General features: G+C 42.0%; 1 protein-coding gene across 1 annotated transcript in view; it reads left to right on the plus strand.

Annotated features, from left to right (window-relative positions):
- Positions 1–14850: 14850 nt before the first annotated feature.
- Positions 14851–23690, plus strand: part of Adam22 (ADAM metallopeptidase domain 22) — a 222125-nt gene continuing 213285 nt past the window's right edge. The window contains exons 1-3 of the mRNA XM_059256452.1: positions 14851–15086; positions 15282–15370; positions 15533–15693. Of these exons, the coding sequence (XP_059112435.1) occupies positions 14851–15086; positions 15282–15370; positions 15533–15693 (486 nt within the window). The remainder of the gene's footprint in view (positions 15087–15281; positions 15371–15532; positions 15694–23690) is intronic.

Here is a 23690-nt window from a genome sequence, read left to right on the forward strand (position 1 = left end):
TGTTTGTCCATGATGAAAGGATTTTATCCAGACTTTGGGGCCACGGAAGCACCCTGTGACTACCCGTCCAAATGACTGGACCCTGTATCCACAGGATGGCCCACTCATCTAAGAGCTGTGGCAGCTACTGGTAGTTTGAGGAAATTAGCAAACAAGTTAATTCTGGGTCAAGATCTACTGACAGCACCCCACGCTGTTGAGGCCTTTTGAGGTTCTACGCTGTCGTTCCTCCGAGGAACACCAGTAGGCTGTCTGTCTAATGCCTGTGTGACCCAGTACCAGGTCCTACTCCTGGACCACTGTTGAGTCCAGTTTGCGAAACCCACCGTCATCAATCCTGGTACCCTCTAGACTGGTGATGACCTGCGGGTACTCATCCATGAGTGTTATGAGATGAAAGATGAAACCAGGTATGTGGGAGCTGCAGTAGTCTTTTTAATCAAAATGATTTGAGCCCAAGCCAAGTACCTCAGCCCAGAAAGCAGAACCGATCAATCTAACCCAGGCCTCCATGAGGTAAAGCAAAGTCCACCACCGTATACATGGACAGTTGCTATGCTTTTACTACCATGTGTGTCTATGTAGGAACTATAGAGAAAGAGGGCTTCTCACTGCTGGGGAAAGAACATTAAAAACAAGGAGAAAATCTTGGCCCTCCTGGAGGCTATTTGGCTTCCTCTGCAAATTGCTATCCTCCACCACTCCACTTGAGGACAACAAAAAGATGACTCCTCTGAGGCAAGAGGTAACTGGGCCACTGATCTGGATGTCCAACAACTGGCCTTAAGGCCAGTGGGGCCTATTGACATTCTAATGATATACCCTGACCACTGACATGCCTCCAACCAATGCCTGAGACTCCATGAAACAACCAAGAGGTTACTAAAAGAAAAAACAAAACAAAACAAAACAAAACAAAACCAGCTCAAACCCACAGGTTGGTGGAGGCCACCAGAGGGAAAGAAAGATCATTCCCCCAGAAACAACTGGAAGGTCTCTGGTGACTGACCTTTACCAGGATACTCAACTGGGGTCCACAAAATATTCTGAGCTGCTCAGACCAAGGTATATTATACATAGAGTGGACAGCCTGGTGATGGATGTCTTAGCCAGATGTCAGGTTTGTGCTCAAGTAAATCCAAAAGAGATATCCTTTACCCAGGAAGGAGTCTGAATAGAGGTCAGCACCCTGGCGAACTCTGGGAAAACTGACTTCACTAAGATCCTGCCCTCCAGGGGAGGATGAAAGTACTTGCCAGTTTTTATAGATACCTTTTCTGGGTAGGTAAAGTGGTAACCACCTGGACTGAAAATGCTTAGATGGCATCTTAAAAGCTCCTCCAGGAACTGGTCTCCTGATTCCACCTCCCCCTAGCAATGGCGCCCCGACAAATGGCCCGGCTTTCACAGCCACAGCTCTCAGTAGTGAAAGCTTTAGAAATAGAGTGGAAACTTTGTTGTGCATATAGGCCTCAGAATTCTGGGCAGGTAAAACAAAACAGAACAAAACTAACAAAACTCTCCTTAGAGTCTAGTGAAGAGCAGATTGGCCTTCTTTCTTGGTTTTGCTTCAGGCGGGCTGCACCCCATTTAGGAGGATTCAACCTCTCGAAAGACGGTTTGGAAGACCTGCCCTCACTGCCTCCCAGGCTCAGAGACGAGAGGTTGGCAGAACTCTCTAACCATTTCTTCCTAAAGATATTACAGGCCCTCCAGTCCTCCATAGAGGCTATCCACTGGACCATGTGAGAGCCCCAGCCGACCTCTGAGTCCACCAGTTCCCCTTTGTTTGATTTTGGTGATGCTGTCTAGGCTAAACAGGTAGCCAAAGGGGCACTGGTGCCAGCTTGGGAAGCCCCCTACAAGGTGATTCTTTCCACTACTGTGTTTGTGAAAGTAGCCGGCATCACACCATGGATCCACCACAACCAGGTCAAGAAAATGGAAGCCATAGATGAGGATGCCAAATGGACTGTCCAAACCCATTGAGGTTCCTTCAGGCCCCAGGCCCTTCCACTGCCTGCCCCATTACCTCCTCCTGATTCTTATGTTCGGTATAAATACAGGATTATAGTCCAGGCCCCACTACCCTCAGGCCTGGACCTGGGAACTGAGGAAGACAGACACAGGGAGGTGGCAGTTGGTGACTACAGACCAGCAACCCACATTCATCTTGACCTTTGCTCACTGGTACCCACTTTAAATGTCTGGTTGTATTGGGAAAAGGGACAATTTGGGAGTTTGTATGACAAATTGCTAAACAGTCTTATAAATAAAAAATCCCGGAGCCAGATATTGGGGTGAGAAGAGATCAGAGGAATAGGACAAGCCACAGACAACCTCACCTCACCAACACCTCAGTCTCCAAAGAGACTTCCTGTATACCCACATCTATATGCCTTTCTGCTCTGCCATCTCATTTCCTGTCTCTGCCCAGGTACATCACTTCCTCTTCCTGCCCAGCTCTGTCACTTCCTATCTGTCTGTGCAGACCTCCAGAGCTCCATGGTTAACTAGTATTGGAATTTAAGGCATGTGCCACCACCACATCTGGCTCTGTTCCCAGTGTGGCCTTGAACTCACAGAGCTCTGGATGGATTTCTGCCTCCCAAATGCTAGGATTAAAGGCATGAGCTACTATTGCCTGACTTCTATGTTTAATATAGTGGCTTACTTTTTCCTCTGATTCTCAGATAAACTTTACTGGGGGACACAGATAAAATATCACCACAGGAGTTTATATTTTTGAGATAAAAATACAGAGTTTGCAATTCTATGCATGCCCTGTGGCTGAGCCCCCTAGTTGCCAGGAACAAGGGAGTTTCCATTGCAAAAAACAGGGTTGTAAAGCAGAGGCTTCCTGGAAACTCACAGATAAATATATATAAATATATATTCCTCCTCCCAGGAAATGCACAATAGAAATATGTAATTCAATGGCCATAAAATTAAAAATCTGGAAATTCTATAAGAAATATTCTGGCCTTTGGAAAACAGGGAAAACCCAGGTAATCAGATGGTATGCCACAGGAAGGGACCCTGAGGTTATTGAGTTAATCATTCCCAGCCAAAAATTGGCCAGGATGGCTGGTTATGCTTAGACACTCTGCCTCCATACTACACAGGGTTAGCAACTAACCAGACTGTCAGCCCATTGGCTGACAAAACTCACTGTGACTGAGGGCAACCCAAATTAACACTAGAGGACTTACAACAGACTGAAAGTTGTCTAATATCCTTTGGCCTCAGCACTTCAACTTCTTCTGATGCTTGCCATTCTGCCTTGCGGGTTAATTCATCTGGTTAACAGCAAGACATTCTGCCCTAGGTATACCTATATAATGAGGAGGAAGGGAGAATACATTTTAACATGCATTCTGGCTTACAGAAGAAGGAAGAGGAGGAGGAGGAAAAGAAGAAGAAGAAGGAGGATGATGAGGAGGAGGAGGTGGAGGAGGAGGAGGAGGAGGAGGAGGAGGAGGAGGAGGAGGAGAAGGAGAAGGAGAAGGAGAAGGAGAAGGAGAAGAAGAAGAAGAAGAAGAAGAAGAAGAAGAAGAAGAAGAAGAAGAAGAAGAAGAAGAAGAAGAAGAAGAAGAAGAAAGAACTGTGCCCATCCTCATTCTACTCCTGGCTGGAGCTGGCAACAGCCATAGACACATTAGCCTTATCATGGGAGATTAAAAACTTTAAAAACTAAGTAGGCAGGTTGGTCAGGACCTAGAGGTATTACAAGTTCCTGTTTCTGAACTGAAATAACAAATTCTCTTGCAGAAGTGGTCTACAAAATTCGAGGGGTTTAGACTTAGTTCTTATGAGAGAAAAGGAACTTTGTATGACTTTGGGGGAAACCTGTTGTTTCTATGGAAACCGATCAGGAGTAATTAAAAAAAAGTCTTGCCATGGTTGGAGAAAACCCTTAAAAAGAAAAAGACAAAGACATGAATCAGACAATTGGTACCAGTCTCTGTTCCTGTGGTCCCCTGGCTAACTGCTCTGCTATTAGCACTGCCTGGGCCTTTAATTTTCATCCTGATTGTATTAATGGATGTCCCTTCATCTTAAACTATAGAGCAGTATGAATCCATGATTTGACTCATTCACTAAGACCACGGGGAATGTAGCAGGCCCCCAGACCTTAGCAGGTCACCAGACCTTAGCACAACTGACTCCATGATGGAAGTACAGTTCAGTCTGTAAAACTCAGCATGTAGACAGCACCACTGGCCAAAATGAAAACAGAGACCTAATCCATAAAAGTCCATAGTTCAGGGCAAGTTTCTAAAAGTACTAACCTTGTGTTTTGGCTTCTGTAGTTTCTGTTCTTGTTAACTAAAGTATGTCAACCCAGGTTATGGTTTTTGTGCTTAAAAGCTCAGCCTGAGAAAGGCTCAGGGCTACACTGGGGTCCCAAACACCCAGTGTAGTTGCTGGCCAGCTAATACAGACGTTCTATTGGCTTAAATCTGTGTCTAAGTAGTTTTCTCTGGTGGATACTCCACAACAACCACAGAACAAACTTCCTCTTTCAGAAAGTACATAACTCTACCCTGAAGATGGTTTGATCTTATCCTGAATCTCCGAGGGCCTGGACTGTGAATTTCCCATTGGGTCTTGCCATAATTTCTTTTTCAATTTTTAAACATTTAAAATCTACTTATTTTATTTTGTGTATGGGTGCTTTGTCTACATGTATGCTTGTTTGCACCATGTGTGTGTTTGGTGCTAACAAAGGCCAGAGATGGCATCAGATACCGCCCCCCAGAATTGGAATTACCGTAGTCCCAAGTCACGACATGTGGCTGGGAATCTAACCCAGTTCCTCAGGAAAAGCAGTCAGTGCCTTTCCCTCTGGACACGTACAACCTTTGAATCTACCTGGTATATGGCTGCAGAGGCCTTTTTCTATTTGATGGCTTCACTCAGAGATGGCAGTCTTTCTTATTGGTCAATTCAATGTTCCCAATTGGAATTTACTGCACGGGGCATTGTTGTGGAGTATTACTTTAACTATGTAAAGGTGTGTTACATTTGTTTGTGCTGCATTTGTTTAATGATGTAAAGATGTGTTGCTTTGCCTGCCTAGGGTACCTAGGTTGGTCTAATAAAAAGCTGAAGGGCCAATAGCTAGGCAGCAGAGGGATAGGTGGGGCTGGTGGGCAGAGAGAATAAGTAGGAGCAGGAATCTAGGCTTGAGAGAGGAGAGAGAAAGAGAGAGAGACTCCTGGGGCCAGCCAGCCAGGCAGACATCAACTAGCCAGACACAGAAGAAGCAGGAAAAGTAGGACATATAGAATGAAAGAAAGGTAAAAAGCCCCGGCAAAATGTAGATGAACAGAAACAGGTTAAATTAAGTTATAAGAGCTAGTGAGACAAGCCTAAGATAAGGCTGAGCAGTCATAACTAATAAGAAGTCTCTGTGTCTTTATTTGGGAGCTGGTTGGCAGCCCAAAAGAAAGCCTGTATAGGGCACTATACTTCCTTTCGTGTGTTTTGGAGGTTTGTCGTGCAGTAATTTGTTACTTTGGATGGGATGTTCTGGAATGACTCTAACCACAGTAACTACAGTGTTGCTGACTTGGTAGGCCCTGAACCTCTCACTCCCTGGAAAACATGTTTATTATCAATGTTTATAATGTGCAACCTGATTTGTGGTCAAGCAAGAATGATATAATCAAGGTAATGGATTAATGCAGTATTTTTCAGGGCATCTAGATGGGTCAGAGCTCTTCAAAATATAAATATAATGAAGTAAAGAAGAATAAGAAACACTGGAGTAAATGAATTTTTTTTCCTGTAATCTTTTCCCCGTGAATGAAAGAAAACAGTTCCAGATTTTTCTTTGGATGGGGATGAAAAGTCTGCATTTCCCAGATTCAGGGCTGTGCACAGTACCATAGATATCATGTTTCCCTGTGAAAGGAATCACACACATCTGACACTTACTACAGTTACAATAAGGCTACCACTTAATGCGGTTTGTGCTGGTATACTGTGCTTTATTTTGTCGTGTTTAAGACAAGGTCTCATGTAGCCCTGGCTGGTCTGAAACTGGCTATGTAGATCACGCTGACCGCCCGGCTGCTGACCGACCCACTGACCTTCAAATTGCAACAGTGCTCCTGCTTCTGCTGCCCAAAGAGCTAGGATGCAGGTGGTCACCACCACATCCAGATCTCCTGTTATTTTCAATGATGTACCTGAATAGAACGAACATTGCCATCCCTGTATGTTTTGAAGATACACAACACTGACATTAGTTTCCTCCTCCTCCACCACTGCTGCCTCAGCCTGAGATATTACTTTTGATTTATTATCTCGGCTAAAGGGTAGAGACGTTTAAAGAATACTATTAAGGTTTTTCTTCTGTAAGAGTTCTTACCCTATACACATTATGGGTGGTTGCATTTCTCTCCTAATAATAAATTCACAGACAAACCAAACAGCGTAAAACTCACTGTGAGCTAACCTTACTCTATTTCACTGTTCCTGTATGTTCCCACTCTTCAGCTGCTTTAAATGCCAGGCATCATTGGTCATTCAGACCATGCCCAGCAAGTGTTGACGTTCTTGTCTTCCCAGAGCAGTTACTGAAGTTGAGGGAGCTATGTGCCTGTTGGGATGGCCTTACATGTCCACCTGAACTGTACCTACCACAGGGCCTGCCCCCAGTGACATGGACTCTTCCAGGCGATGGTCACTGCACTGCAAACTGAACAAGACCTCAAGACTTGCTTATCACTGGACCTACTGTCCTTTGGTTCCTCAGGCTGGTTTCTTTTTTTCCTTTGGAGCAATTGACTTTAATGGTAAATTTCAAATGAGGAATTTTTTGGTGAGCTATTTCATTAGTTTCACTCGGTATAAGTCACCATTTCTTACATACATCCAAAATCCACTCCATCAGTAAATTCACCCCAGATCCTGGACTCTTGGTTTCAATAGTCTATTTAAATCAGTAGCTCCCTTTTTATAATCACAAAGATCCCTTGATGAGGCACCCTCAAAATTCAGCACCACATTCATCAAAATAGAACACATACTGGCCCATAAAAGGAAAGTTAAAAAATTTAATAGAAAGTATGCAAGAATCTATCCTCAGATAAAAATGGAAACCTAGCTATTCATAAATACAGACCAGAAAAATTAAAGATAATATGCAGCAGCACTTGTTAAAGTTTGTGGGATTCAGCTAAAGCAAGGTTAAAGGAATCTGTTTCATTACATATTACATATTAGAAAAGAAGAAGAACCTGCCCATGGTGGCTCATGCCTGTAATCACTCAAGAGGCCGAAGGCAGGAGGATCACAGTTTGATGCTAGCCTGGGCTGTGTGGAAATCAGTGTCTCTCTCTCTCTCTCTCTCTCTCTCTCTCTCTCTCTCTCTCTCTCTCTCTCTCTCTCTCTCTCTCTCTCTCTCTCCCAAAAAGCAAACAAAAAAGCTATTCAGTCCAAGCTGGCCTGGAACTCTCTCACAATTCCCTGCTGGAATTGAAATTACAGGTATGTTAGGATCATATTTCACTGTTCTCATTCCTAAGTGGGGTAGTCTTTTTGTTTTGAGACAGAATTTCATGAGCCCAGGATGGCCTCAAATTCACTACACAGTTCAGAATGACCTTGAACTTCTGGTCCTCCTGCCTGTACCTCCCAAGGCTCGGTGTTACTAGTGAGTATCATCATGCCTCGTTTCTGTAGTTCAGTCCTTTAAGGATGCCAGACGAGTACTCTGTCAACTGGCTTTCCTAGTTTTGAATTTTAAGTTCTTTGTTCAGTTTCAGCTTCCAGGCCTTTTTCAGATAATGTGTTTTGGAGATGTTTCCTCCCAGTTTGTGGCTTATCTTTTCATTCTCTTGACAATGTCTATCACAGAAGTCTCTTTTCTTTCTTTTATTAGAAATAGATATTTTTCACACAGCATATTCTGATTACAATTTCCCCTCCCCCAACTCCTCCAAGAGTCTCCCCATTTCCCTTCTATCAGAATCCACACCTTTCTGTCTCTCATTGGAAAACAAACAGGCATCTAAAGAATAATAATACGATAAAACAAAAATAAACCAGGATAGGACAAAAACAGAAGAAAAAGAGCCAAAGAAAAAGCACAAGATATACATGAAGACACAGAGACACCCATGTTTGTACACACAGGAATCCCCTGAAAACAAGAAAGAATCTGTAAGGTTAAAAAAAAAAAAAAGCCCTACCCAAACATTAGGAGACAAAGGACTTCCAAAGATGCCAGGATGCCATTGAGTTTGTTTTGTTTTGGTTTTGGTTTTTCAAGACAGGGTTTCTCTGTGTAGCTTTGTGCTTTTCCTGGATGCCATTGAGTTTGTCTGTATCACAGACGTTTCTAACGGCAATGATCGTGGATCATGCTTTTGGTCTGAGTCTCACAAGCCACAGTCAAGCCAAGGCTAGCTGGCTTTGCTTCTCTTACCTTCCAGGTGTTTTTATTTTATTTTCACGTTGTACTTCATTCAGAGCTCGTTGTTGTTGTTGAAGGTATGAGGTTGGCATCTGCGTTCATTTTCTGCTTGTGTTATGACCACATCACAGCGAGGCTATGCTTTCCTCCCACCTGGAGTAGAAGGGTGAGCTTTCATATTAGAGCCTTGTCCCTGATCTGAGAAGAACAGCACTTGGTTTTCACTGTTAAGTACGTTTTTAGATTTATGCTTTTAATGGCTACTTCTCATCAAGCTGAGCAAGTTCTTCCTTTTTCTGATTTTGTGAGAGCTTTTACCTCAATGAACGATTATTTTTTGTCATCTCACTATTCTATATCTATTAATATGCTTTTATTATTTTTCCTCTTTAGTTTATTGTTGGACTAGAGTACATTAATTTTTATGTATACGACCAGCTTTGCATACCTAGAATAAGTAAGTCCCACTTTTTACTTTCTATTTTTGGAGACTGGATCTCATGGATCCCAGCCTGGCCTCCATCTTGCCCTGTAGCCAAGACTGACCCTTAAGCGTCTGGTGTTCCCACCTCTGCGTCCCGAGTGCTGAGATGACAGGCAAACAACACACCTAGTTTATGTGAGGCAGGGGATTAACCCAGGTTTCAAGAATGCTAAGTAAATGTTCTATCAACTGAATTTTTTATTTTTACTTCGTTGAACACAATTTGCCAGTTTCTTCCTGAGGCTTTCTATGTCTGTGCTCATGAGAGATACTGGTCTATAGTTTCTCTTTCTCATAATTGAAAAGTTTGAGGCCCCTCCGCTGACTCAGCAATCCAAATCAGACCAAATCAAACAGAATTAAGAAAAAGCCATGGTTTAATGGGCAAAATGCTCCCGGATGATTTTCCAGCCCCGAGAGAGGAGACAGGGAAGAGAGACAAAAAACAAAACAAAACAAAACAAAACAAAAACAAAAACAAAACAAAACACCAAAAAAAAAAACAAACCAAAAACCCATGTGTCTGTTTTCTGGGGTGTAGTTTAAATATTCTGTGGGAGTGGTCTTGAGCATCTCTGGGGAGGAGTGGTGTTTGGCGGGCTTAGGACAGGGCAGGGTTTGCAGAGAGAGAGATGGGGAGGGGAGTTGAGGTGAAGCATCTACCAGAACATTCCAGTTTCTTTGGGTATATGGGTGCCAGGGGCTGAAGTGGAGCTTCCACCAGAACAATAATGTTTTCTTTTTTGTGCCCTGGCCATGGTTAACCTCATTTTTGGTTAATCTATTTTCTAGAAGAAATTTCACAGAATTTGCTGCCATTTCTTCTTTTAAATCTTGGTAGAATTTGCCATTCAGTGTACCAAGGCTCTGTAAGCTCTGTGTTTTGAAAGGACATTATTATGGATTCAGTGTCTGTGGTGGTTGGTTTGAATAAAAATGTGCCGCATAGGCTCATAGGGAGCAGCACGATTAGAAGGTGTGGCCTTGCTGGAGTAGGTGTGGCTTTGTTGAAGGAAGTGCGTCACTAGGGGGTGGGCTTTGCTTAAGCCAGGTCTTCCATGGCATTCTCTTCTGCTGCCTGAGGATCTAGATCGAGAACTCTCAGCTCCTTCTCCAGCTTCATGTCTGCCTGCACATCGCCATGCTTTCTGCCATGAAGACTAAACTTCTGAACAGTAAGCCAGCCCCAATGAAATGTTTTCCTTTATAAGAGTTGCCCTGGTCATGGGGTCTCTTCACATCAATAAAACCCTAACTAACACAGTGTCTTTAATACTGTCTGTAATATTCCTTTGAAATCGTTTTAACGTCTATGCGACCAGCATTCATTTCTACTATTAGTATTTGTGTCGTCTCTTCTTATTAGTTAACTTGACTCCATGTTAATTAGTGTTATTGATCTTTTTAAAGAGCCAAATTTGGAGTTTGTTGATTCCCTGTTTTCAATTTCATAGATTGCTGCTTTAATTATTTTTCTGCTGCTTCCATTTTTTAAAAGTATATTTCTTTTGAGACATTTGTTAATTAGAATGTGTTGTTTAATTGTTTTGGTGGGTATGGGTCCAGTTATCTTTGTGTTAGTGATTTCTGGCTTAATTCAAGTAGATAACGATAGGGGGGCTGGAGAGATGGCTCAGCAGTTGCTGCTTCTGCAGAGGACCCAGGCTTGTTTCCCATCATCTACATGGCAGCCATGATGGCCTGAAACTCCAGTTCCAGATGATGCAAAGCCCTCCTCTGCCTCTGTGGGCACCAGGCATGCACACGGTGCACATACTGACGTGCAAGCCAACACACATTAAAATAAAAGCACATAAATTAAGAAAATAGATAGACATATGAAGCAGGCAAGTAACCCTAGAAGCACCCTCATTCAGAAAGATTTGGAGAGCCCTTCCTGGCCCTTCCAAAGTGCATCCTGAGAAATTCTGTATATTTTGATTACATATGTTGATTATAATATAATTAATTAATATAATTAAATACAATTAATGTAATACCAATATATTTGATTTAGTATATTATCTTCTTACTGTCTTGGTGTACTCAACTGTTGCTGCTTGTTCTGAGCCACACAGGAAATAAACACCCTTTGATACAAACATACTTTAATTATTTTTCTGGTTTGGAAGTCACAGAGGCTGTAACATTTTAGTTTTTTTATGCAAACAAACATTTATGTGCTTTTCTTTTCTTAAAATATTCATTTATATTTCAAATAAGACAAAAGTTTATAAGCTTTTTGTCATTATTTTATTTTAAACTTTTTTTTAGAATTTCACATTTGAGTACTGTATTTATAACATTTCTAAGCAACTCTCTCCCCACTCCAGTTCCTCCTGTGTGTCCCACTCAAATTCATGATATTTTCTTCTTTTATTATTATTGTTACATACATACATGTATGTATAAGTACAATCTGCCAAGTGCATTTGAGTCCCCCTAGGTGAAGAGCTACAGGCAACTATTGACCATTAAGAGGAAGAGAATCAGTCTTCTCTAGGGATGAGAACTCTGATGTATTTATTATCCAATCCCAAGTGGTTATCTTACACACATATACTTATAAGTTTATAAAAATTTTAAACAACAAAATTTTCATTTTTCCTCTTAGGGACTTCTCCATTCAAACATACATGAAGAGACGGTATAATGACCTATAACCCCAGCACTCAGGAGAAGGAGGCAGGAATAGCAGAAGTTCAAAGTCAGGCTTCTACGTGCTTGTATGTACACATGCACACATACACACAAAAATTTAAAACTTGCATATATATTCATGAAAACATAATTTGCCATTTATTAGTGTTTTCTTATACATGTCAAACATCTAGCAATTCAGACTCATAAGTCTGATGAGTGATATATTTTTACCTCTACTAATAACTGACTGTATCACTCCAAAATGTATGTATTGAAGCCCCACTATGATGGTATTTGAAGATGGGGCCTTGAGAAATAATTGGGTCATGAGGGTGAAATCTCCACGACTGGATTAATGTTTGCGTTATAAGAGAGAGATAATGGGGGAGAACAGGAATGCTCTGTTTGTATCTCACAAGGACAAAGACAGGGCGGCTGCTGTCCGTGGGTCAGGAAGTAGCCCTTACCTGACACCAGATCTTCAGTGTTGTCCGTCCTTGCTTTCTGACCCCCAGCACTGTGACAAATGTTTCACTGTCCTTGTGTTTTGCTTTGCGGTGCTAATGGTCAAATGCAGGACTGAGTTACATCTTAGTTCCTTAAATGTTTATTACTTAGGTTACCTGGTCTATACTATTATTGCTGTAGCAACACAAGCTAGGACAAACCTTTGAAATAGTATTTAAATTTTTGTTACATAAAACTGACGTGTTTAGCTTTTGAAATGACTTAACATATTCCAAACGTCCTAAAAAAGCGAAAAGTAAGCATGTTACTGGGAGCATATAATACTTGTAAAGCTTACACAGCTCATTCTTTCAGACAAGAGAACCAGGCTGGGAATGGGACTCATGGTGTGGAGAACACAGAACACACTCTTCCGCTCGGGCTCTAATTCTCTCTTACTGGAGTCATTACAGAATACTGTGTATTGAGGTCTAATGGACCCTTGAAATTTTGTTTAAGCTATAGACAACCGTATGCCACATAAGACTCTTAACTACCTCACTGATTGGAAGACTTGAACATTTTTGAAATTCCGATATGCTTCATGACATGTAGTTCCCAAAAATATGCCCTCCATTTGACCAGCACCATTTGTTGAAGATGCTGCCTTTTTTTTTTCTCAGTGTGTATTTTTGGTTTCATAATAAAAAGAAAATCAGGTGTTCATAGGTGTGTGGATCTTCAGTTTTGATTGAATTCATTAACATGTCTGTTTTTGTGCCCAAACCATGCTGTTTTTATTACTATAGCTCTGTAGTACAATTTGAGATCAGGGATGGTGATGTCTCTAGCACATGTTTGGTTATGCAGTTTTGCTATCCTGCTTTTTTTTTTTTTTAAATGTTTCCATATGAAGCTGAAGATTTTCCTTTCAAGATTTGTAAAGAAATGTGTTGTGATTTTGATGAGGATTGAATCTGTAGATTGCTTTTGGTAGGATGGCCATTTTTACTATATTAGTCCTACTAATCCATGAGCTTGGGAGATCTTTCCAACTTCAGATATCTTCTTCAATTTCCTTCTTCAATGACTTAATGTTTTTATCATGCAAGTCTTTCTTTTACTTGCTTGGTTAGAGTAACCCCAAGATACTTTCTAGTATTTTAGGCTGTTATGAAAGGTATTGTTTCCCTGATTTCTTTCTCAGCCTGTTCAATGTTTATGTTTGATAAGGCTACTGATTTTTTTTTTTTTTGAGTTAATTTTGTATCCAGCTCTTTCCTGAAAGTGTTTATCAGCTGTAGGAGTTCCCTGGTGGAATTTTTAGGGTCACTTATGTATACTATCACATCATGCTCCAATAAAGATTCTTTGACTTCTTCCTGATTTCCTTCAGGTGTCTATTGCTGTAGCTGAGACTTCAAGTATGGAGAGAGTAGACAGCCTTGTCTTGTTCCTGTTTTAGTGGAATTGCTTTGAGTTTCTCTCCATTTAATTTGATATTGGCCATAGGCTTGCTGTAAATTGCCTTTATTATGTTTACATATGTCCCTGGTATCCCTAATCTCTCCAGGACTCTTACCACAAAGGGGTGTAGGATTTTATCAAAGGCCTTTTCTACATCTGATGAGATGATCATGTGTTTTTTGTCTTTCAGTTTGTTTATATGGTGTATTACATTTATTGATTTACATATGTTGAACCATCCCTGGGAAGAAGCATACTTGATCTAATTCTTAATTTTCTCTTTTCTTCTGTTTAAAATTTTGACCTGAGGCTCAAATGCCAGCGTACATGAATCTCAAAATCTGTAAAGTGCAAATGCTAATTATGTTAACAGTTATGTTATTACTATTTTAATCCCGGTGAGTCTCTACCATTTGCAATGGGGTGGGGTAGGACAGCCTGAGAAAGTACCGTTCCCCCTCTGTTACCTGTACAGATATTGGAGGAAGCAAACAAACCACCGAGAATCGGGCTCAATCACACTTTGAATGCCCCCCTAGACCTCTGGGATATGTCTTCAGATTCTCCTAGAGTTGGGTTAATGGCCCTCCTCTCGGTGTCCAAAATAAAATGAAATTAAAAGCCACTTACAAAAAATGGCTTGTGGATGGAGACACGGTTCAGAGGTTAACAATACTGGCTGTTCCTCCAGAGGACATGGGTTGGATCCCCAGAACACACACAACACTTCTGTAACTCCAGTCCCAAGAACATAAGACTCTCTTCTGGCTGCCAACAGTACTGCACACACATGGTGCACAGACACACCTGCACTGCAAAATACACAAATAAAAAAACATTTACGGGCCCTCTCCCTTTGCTCAAATTCTTACCCAAACAGCCTTTCTTAATTGCATCTGAGAGCGGGTGACGCACACCCAGGTCCTTTATCATTGTAACCACCTGGCGCACAGTAGGCTCTGTATCTGTGGAATGATTGACTTGCCAAGCACGCAGGGCATGGTCCCTTGGTGACTCGTGAGCAACAATGCGGCTCTTTGCAGACGCTGGGGTCGAATTCCCGCTGCTGCAACCATGCAGGTGGTGTCCCTCACCTCTCCTGTGCGCTTTTCCTTCCTGGGGTCTGCATTCTCCGGGTGGCGACCGTCGCGTCGCTGTGGAGACCAGCGAGATGCGGGGAGGGAACTACATTTCCCAGCTACTCCGGTGCGCGCGCCCGGGTGCGGCGCGGGGTTGGGGAGGTTGGGGGGGGGGCAAGTGCACCAGGCCCGCTGCGCACCCAGCTCTGCTCCCCGCCGAGCTGGCCGCCCGCCCCGGCCTCCGCCTGGGGATGAAGTGGGAGGCGCTAGAAGCCACTTAGCTCCAGCCTGGCGCCCGCCCGATGCGGCGCTCGCTCGCTGCCCCCGCCACCCAAGCGCCCGCGAGGCACAATGCAGCACTGAGGCAGCGGCGGCTGCGGCAGCGGCGCGGGCCGGGAAGGGGCGGCGGGGAACCGGAGCCCGCGGCCGGGGCACGAGCAGCTGAGCGCCGCCACCATGCAGGCAGCGGCGGCGGCCGCGTCCTTCTGGCTGCTCTGCGCCTTGGGGACCTGCCCCCTGGCAAGCTGCGGTCCGGCAGGTAAGTTCGCAGCTGCCCGGGCTGCCAGGACTCTTTGGAGCCCCGAGCCCCCCCGAAAAGGCGCATCTGCCTTTCCACAGTGCGCGGGTTTTTTTATTTTTATTTTTTGAAGGGCAGTGAGAAAGGAGCAAACGTGTGGGGGCTCGAGGATGCATCAGCAATCTGGGGTCAAATGCCTTTTTTTTCCCCTTGAAGAAGAGGAGAATGGGGAGAATGGGAAAGGGGTGCCCTGTTTCTGGGCCCGGGGATGCTCTCGGATGAGCTGGTCCAGAGCTCTCCAGCTGGTGTCTCTGCGTCCTTCCCAGATGGGTCCGGGAGGGAGGAGGCGGGGGAATTTTCATAGGGGAGATACAGGGTGGAGGACTGTGGGTCAGGGTAATTATTGTTATTATTATTATTATTTGCCATTTCTCTCTACTCCTCCTGCCCTCCTGCCTGCCCGCAAGGAGACGCCTCACTGAGGGAGCTGGAGAGGGCGGACGAAAACCGCTTCCTGGAGCGCCAGAGCACCGTGCCACTGCGCCTCATCTACCGCTTGGGCGGCGCGGACGAAACTTGGCACGACCGGCTCAACACCCGGGTGCGGGGCCACCCTGGCGGCCGGCAGGTGAGCGGCGGGCGGGGTGAGGGAGGTGGTCTGTGGCGCAGCCCCACGACCCCACGTTTGCTCAGGGTCGCCCTGGAGACGCGGTGCACAGGGTGAAAAGAGCACGGTCCTAATGCGACTCATGCATGATGCTCCTGGTGCAAGAAGGAGGAGAAAAGGAGACAGAGAAAAAAAGGAACCCAAAGAAGCACAGGCCTGGGGTTTTGCAGAAGGGGGGGTTGGAGGGGATGGCGTGGATACTCCTAGTAGCTCAGTAACCTGAGCGAGAGGCGAGAGGGGAGACCCCATCTTCTTAGTCAAGCAAAAACTGCGCGAGGTAGGAGGACATTCTGTTTGGGTAGGATTGCATCATCATCTTCGTTGTTTTAACTCTGAGAGAAGGCTTTATAACACAAGATAAGAAGAAAGAAGGGAGGAGAAGGAAACTAGGCATCCCTAAGAAACGCAAACAAAAATAAACTACGCTGCAAAATCCCCTGCCCACTTAGATTCGTGAACAACCGAGATATACCCGTTCACTCCTGACCTCCATAAACCGGTCCTTCCTACCTTTTTTACCTTTGTAATTAGGGGCTGTATTGTTATTGAGCACTTACTTTCTTAAAAAACAAAACAAAACTAATTTATCGCATTAATCAAACAAATGTACCTGCATTTAAATCAATACCAACATCCATAGATACGATTGAAAATCATTTTGAAGTTACTGGCTAATTCTAGCAAATATTTTTGGGCCGATGTAAGTGTTTTTCTGGTTGCATGATCAATGAGCCTGACAGTTCATTGATCTGCAGGACATCTGAAGCGCATGTAGTTGGAAATGGTTGTAAACTTTACTGAAGATAAGCTGGACATTTTCATATCAAATACACTCGACACTACGTAACTGTAATGTGCTAATGTACTCAGTTATTCACGTGTGTGAGATATATAAAGACTGAAAAATGTTTGTCTGTATTTGCAGCCAAATAACTGGCTCCATTCCAGTTTTGACCTAGGCAGATTCAGGGTTACTTGTAGTATCCATTGAAGTTAGATGATTGTAGTTGAAAACTTTGTATGCCCATCCCTTAATGAAGGATTTGTTATCCGAATTAATGTTGGGCAGCTGCCTATGTCTCTTCTTATTTTGACTTGTTTCCATGGAAGAACTACATAAGCAGGGGACTTGTGTCTTATTTCTCAGTCATAAATATTATTCCGGTGAAGGAATAGTCTGATGCTCGTTTGTAGCCTTTTATTAAAAAAAAAAAATCCAGACACACACGAACTAGAAAGGATTATAGTGAGTTCTAGCTTCAGTGATTGGTAACTTACAGTCTGTCTTGCTTTTGATTGTCTCCTGCTGTTCTTCTTCCTCTTTCTGTATCACTTTGATGCAAATGATATATCATTTATTAAAATGTTCAGTAGTGAAACTCTGACAGGCAAGGGTTATTTTTAAAAATGTAACCCTGAATTGCCATGTTAAAAGTAAGATTAATTCTTTAATACTATAAAGCAACCATTCTTTCAAAAACTTTTACTTGTCTCAAAATATGCTTACATGTGTATAGTTTTTATGCATTTTTTTTTCTCATTTTGAGCCAGAGCTGAAATAAAGTACATACTTAGTTTATTTAAGTCTATTTTAGTGTATGGTTTCTTCCACCCATGCCTTTATTTTTTATTTTTAATTTTCTTTGTAATTTATTTATTAAGACATGAAGTCTTTCATTCTCTAGAGTTTTCCATGGTCTGGATTTTGCTGATGTAGGCAGTGTGTTAAAACAAGTCCCCGAGTCTTAGTGGGAAAGGAAGGGAAGGACAGACAGAATCCGAGATGCAGGAGGAGAGTGAAGGAGCAGACCCTGGGACTCGGGGTCTGCCTCATGTCAGTCATCACAACCCCAGTGCCTACTCCTTCTCTATGCTGGTGAAAGGCCACTAATTTTGAAAGACACACTATTTTTTTTCCTCTCGGTGTTTTTAGAATACCACTTCTGAGATGTTTGGACTCATATAGGCCTCTCCACTCAGGGCAGAAGGTACCATAGGCCCTTCTGAAGTAAACTTCACAATTGGGAGAATGAGACTATTGTTTGATGGGACATAAGAGATTTGGTAGAATTTAGATTAAACAGCGTGCATAGATTATTAATTCAAGTCAGAAGTGAAAGTTATAAATACTATTTATAACTGTGACAAGTTATCCTTGGTATCTAAAGGTGCAAATAGTGTATCTTGATGTCTGCATCAGCTAGGAAATCAGTGTACTTAACCAGGATCCTTAAATTACAGTAGGACACCACAGAGAACTGGCAGAATCACAAAGACCTACTCATTGCCGTATACCCGACATTCCTACAGTAAGGAAACTAAGGAGTTTTCTTGTCCACTAGGCGTTACTGGTTTCCAGAGAGCTGTAATTTAACCTGAAAATAATTTAATTTTATATAGCTCTTATTATTATTTTATTATTTGATAAATAGATAGAACTTTTGGCACTGTAAGTACCCATGGATACATTTTAGGAACTCCCATTGTCTTTCAGAAATAACATCTGGATGCTTTTTTTTTTTTCCTGTGAGCTCATAAGGGGTGTGTGTGTGTGTGTGTGTGTGTGTGTGTGTGTGTATGTGTGTGTGTGTGTGTATAATTCATTTCTTGACTCATTAAAAGGATTTTATTCACTGGAGCTCTTGCTATTTAGCATGTTAAAATAAGTCAAGGCCATGGGGATTTAGAGATAAAAGACACAGTTCTAGCCTTTAAGGGGTTTACAGACAGCTGGGAGAATGAGTGAGTGGATGAACAATTACTCCTTACCCTTCAGTCTTGAGGTGATTGCAGACTGCTGTGGAAACAGAAAGCCCAGCACCTAACCCCCTGAGCAGTCAGTGGGCTCTCCCAGGAGGTGCTGTCTGATCTGTTTTGAGACTAAGTTAAAGAATTGGCCAGATTACAGAGAGGGAATGGGTATGTCCAGCAGAGGGGACAGCAGATATGGAGGCACGAGGAAGTCAGGACTTGTCTTCGTTAACTGCAGATGAGATTTTGGGGACTAGAGTGAAGAGAGTGTAGCTTCTAGGTGCTGCAGCAAGGTCTTCACTTTCTGAGGAGTTGGGACTCGGTTCAGCGGGCTGTGTAAGCATTTCAGCAAGGAGGATTAGCTGGCTAAATTCATGATCCTATGTTATAGCCCTAGTGTCCCAGAAGAATCATTGTAATTCCTAAGAGTGAGCAGGCTTAATTAGTCATTTTTATTCACTGATAAACGCCCGTTCATATCATTAAGCTTCATAGGACTAAGCTCCCAAACATACTGAGTACACTTTGCCTGAGCGGCATTTACAAAGCACCCAGATCAGTGCTGGGCATACACTGAGTCTCCAAGAGTCTGTTAAGTAACAGCACCTCCCTTGGGCAGCTGGAAGACTGTTTAGAGATTTTATGACATCATTTGAATGCAAATGATGCCCTAATGACCAGAATTTAACACATTCTCTGAAGTTACAAATTACTCAAGTTTTACATAATGCAGTGAAACTGAATAGCCTTAGTAAGACAGACCTTATAGGCCCCTTAAATTAGTTCAGAAATGACCTCTTACCTGACAAGCTCAAGCAACTGACCTGGCCGAGGGAAGATAGTCAGTCACCTATGTAGTCTTCAATGGTTCCGTTCTTCAAGCCCACAAAGACTAGGTGAGTACCAGGCTTCTTTTATTATTGATGTGAACTTGTTTCAGCTTTCATCCGTAAATGGGAATCGAAAGCTTTTGTTATAGAAGAAACTTTGTTTTGGTTCTGTTGGAATGATGACAGTTTAGTGAGAAATGGTGACTTTGTTGGTACAAGTCCATATTGTGAAGTTTTTGTTTGTTGTATGATGAGTTAAGTTACTCCATTGCATACTAATTCATATTGTAAGTGGGAGGATCAGTCCATGCAGAAGCTTATTATGCCATAAAATACTAGAAATTATAGTCAACATAATCATAGTTGATTGTGGGTAACCTTGCTGTCTTCGAGGCTGTCAAATATGAAATAGTTCCAAGCTTGGAAAATAGCCCTAGGATATTCAAAATACTGAGTCTTTTTTTTTTTCTCCTGTCCTGACAGTATATGCTAAAAGAATTGCGTGTTTGTGAGTAGTAAGGTAAAACGTATTTTTTTTCCACCAATTTGTGTAAGGTATCATCTACTGGTTTTTACTGATGGTTTAATATTGATAACCCTGTAGTTGTTATTTAGAATATGCTTATTAATGATTGCTCTTTTTGCCGGCTAAGCATCATAAATTTACTATAGCATGAGAAATGGGTTAGCTGATAACTTATTCTTTTTCATAGTTACCTATAAATTCTGTTATTTATTTTATACCAAGTAGTTTTATATTTCTGCATACAACATAATTTCTTCTATCAGAAGTGTTGGTTGTCAGCCAGTAAAAGATCTGCGTTTTCTCATCTGGTCTTCTACAGATTTTTAAGGAATTGTCATGTGGCAATAAGGATGTGGATCTGTAGTTCCACAGTTTTATAATCGCCAGTGGGTGGGGCAAAAAGCAAAATGAAGGCAGGATGGCCGAAAAAGGTGTGCTCTGGCTTTGTGAATCTTCCTATATGTGCTGTAGGATGGGTGGGCGGTCCTTGAAATTGTGCCGCTTCATCTGGGAGCATGGGGTCAGCCTGACAGTCAGTTGTCTGCAGTACAGCTTCCCCAGGGGAAAAGGGTTCCTAGGAATTACAGCTTTGAGGGTAGTTTGCCAGGATAGCACAGATCTCTTTTGCTAAACTAAGCAGCTCAATATTAATAAAGTTAGGCTATAAGCAGCAGGAAAGAGATGTTTCACAGTGCGTTTTTGTAACCTACCAATTTTTGTGAAAATTGAATAAAGTAAAAATATAAATTGTAATATCCCTTAAGCATTTAAAAATAAGCTTCTTTTAATTTTATATCTATCTATCATCTGTCTTTCTTTCTATCTATCTATCATCTATCTATCTATCTATCTACCCATCATATATCTGTCTATCTATCAACTATCTGTCTATCTATCTATCTATCTATCTATCTATCTATCTATCTATCAACTATCGTCTATCTCTACCTATCTGTGTGTGTGTGTGTGTGTGTGTGTGTGTGTGTGTGTGTGTACGTACATATGAATATCACAGCACACATATGGAGGTCAAAGGACAACATACAGGAGTCATTTCTCTCCTTTCTCCATGTAAGTTCTGGGAATTGAACTCAGGTCACCAGGCTTGGCAGCAAGCATCAGTATTCACTGAGCCATCTTGCAGGCTTTCCTGTAAATCTTCATTCAAACTTATATAAATGTAGTAATGGGATCCTAGATGACAGAAGAGACCTAATTCAGGCATTACTGTTTCTTATCTTTGATATCCCAATGTGTATATGTATAGTTGCGTGTGTGTGTGTGTGTGTGTGTGTGTGTGTGTGTGTGTGTGTGTGCGTGCACGCGCACGTGTATACTCAGATATACATATAGTTATCTATGAAATTCCACAAAATTATCTTACGGTGCACAGTGGAGCCAGTTTTTGGTAATTTCTTCACAGCTATACTGAGAGCAAGCATGAATGATTATAAGAGCTTATGGGTTTGTAAAGAATGTTCTTAGTTTTATTTGCTTTCTCATACTGCAAAAACATGCCAAGTGTTCTTTTGGTTGTTCTAGAGCCCATTTTAGAGAGAGAGCTGCTCTTTTCCTCCTGACTCACTGAGAAAGGAATGTGTAACACAGGCATCACTCCACAGCTGCAGTGAGTGTGTCAGGGCCACATTTGTCACAGGGGAAGCAGATGCTCATCCAAGTGGGATGGAGGAGAAAAGCAGAGCCTGGGGAGAACGGTGGGACACAGGACGGAAAAGGAAGTAGAAAAAAGATGTCAGTGTCCTACAAATGCTGTATAGTAAGGTATTTAATATTTGGTAATTTTGTGGTTACTTTCATGTGTCAGATTAACTTCTTAGTGCCTGATGTACATTGCCTTCACAGAAGTCCAGGGGGAGGTCATAACTTGTCATCTTTAAAGAAGCTAAGAGGGGATTTGAACTTGGAAACTTTAGCTCCACTGCACTGGCTGAATTCTCACTTTAGATGGCATTCAAGACATTTGGATGTCCTTTGGCATTGGAGTCAAAGGTTTCTTTTATTTTCCCCATTGGACTTACACTTTTCTTTTAGTGCATCAAAAATGCGTGTGTTCATTTTTAAAGTGTACTGCAGTGAAGAAGCTTGCTGAACACAGTAGGAATTTTTCAATTTTACTATCTTAATAAATAATGGAATATATGGGAGACATTTGACATCCAAAAGCAGCTCTTGAGGCAGGTGTCTGTAGATATTGTACTGATGATTATATTCTTTCATTGTAAATCCAATTCTTAGTATTCAGCACTCAACACCAAAATTACATACACTTTGTAGCCAGAGCTTTGTTGACAGAGACATTAAATGCTAAACACAGATCTATATTCATATAACCCTCACAAAAAGAAAAGGTACAGTTATAGTACCAGCAGCTTAAGGGTCCCAAATGTCAAATCATTCAGGTAAAACAGATAAATAATAACCAGGATGATAAGTTCTGTGAACATCTGGTTAGATGTGTTTATTTTGGCAATAAAAGTGAAAAACATTTGGAGAAAAAAAAAAGAGTTGAAAATGTAGAAATTCATTTTTCCAAACATGTGTTGTGTACCCTAAACCCTGTGATGAGTGATTTGCCTTCATTATTTTTAATGATGAGGTAGATACTATTAGACACACTTTGTAGGCTTTCCCATGGCCATCTAGCTTAATAAAGGGTAGGAATGGGAAAATAATTCTGAAAGGAAATGTTAAAAACAGCAAAGTAGTCTTTTACAAAGTTCTTGCTACTAATTTATCATGGATTTCTCATTTATCTGTGTTAAAATATACCAACATCATTTTTTTAAGAAACTCCTGATGTTTATTGATCTTCTTTCTGGATAACTTGTAATTATTTTACATGTAATTAAATGTTACATGTATTTAAAAAATACTTAACATCAAAACTGATTTTAGACTTCCACTGCCCTTTACTCCTGATTATTATTTCTTTTAAGATAAAAATCTGTTTTGTCTTCTCCAAGGCAAACTATTATATATAACTGGATTTTGAAAATAAAATTAAAAATTCTGTGTCATGATCCAGAAATACCAGCAGTTCTAATTGGAAAGAGAGAGAGTTTAGAATTTAGTCATTCCCCGGAATCTATTTGTTGTTTGTGTAAGAGGTTGTCAGAGTCATACATATGAGCAGTTTAAATAAATATATTTCTCCTCCTTTTATAAATTAGTGTTGTGCCAGGGCATCTTACCTCTTAGTGGAAGCTACCTCTTCCCTTCGCTTCTGTTGTTTTGAACAAAGCTCACTAGATAACTGTGACGACTGGAGGATGGTTTTCTGGACCGAGGCTGCAGAGCGCTTTTTCCACAGGTGCTTTTATGATGACCTACCCGTGGCAGCAGAACTCAGGGCTGGCAGTTTTATTGGCTTGCCTCTCAGTTTGGCACTGCCCGGTGTGGATAGCTTTATCACTAGTTGTTGGTTTCTGGTCTACTTTTCCCCCCATTTGCTCATGAGGTAGGCTGGTCTCCTCCACTGGCAAGATCAGCATGCCGGGGCTGAGCTGGTGGACAGTTCCTGGTGATGACTGACGGTTTTCTCAACACAGTGTCTCTTTTCCTTGGATGCTGGAGAGGAGCCCTTCCTTCATATAACCTGGGTCTGCAGATTTCCTTCAGGTCCCTGGTGTGTTTTTGATGCACTCCGAGTATCCTGCCAGGGTTCTGTTAGAAACACAATGTAGATCGTCAGCAGGTACAAGAGACAGCCAAGGCTGTGAATAGTCTGGCTTTATTAAGATAGGGTAGCCTGGAGGAATAGGAAGGGAGAGAGCTGACTAAAACAGTGACCTGGGATCACCCAAGTGTGGGCAAGAGTGGACTTTGAGTAA

Source organism: Peromyscus eremicus, chromosome 3 (assembly GCF_949786415.1).
Source record: "Peromyscus eremicus chromosome 3, PerEre_H2_v1, whole genome shotgun sequence".
NCBI lineage: Eukaryota > Metazoa > Chordata > Mammalia > Rodentia > Cricetidae > Peromyscus > Peromyscus eremicus.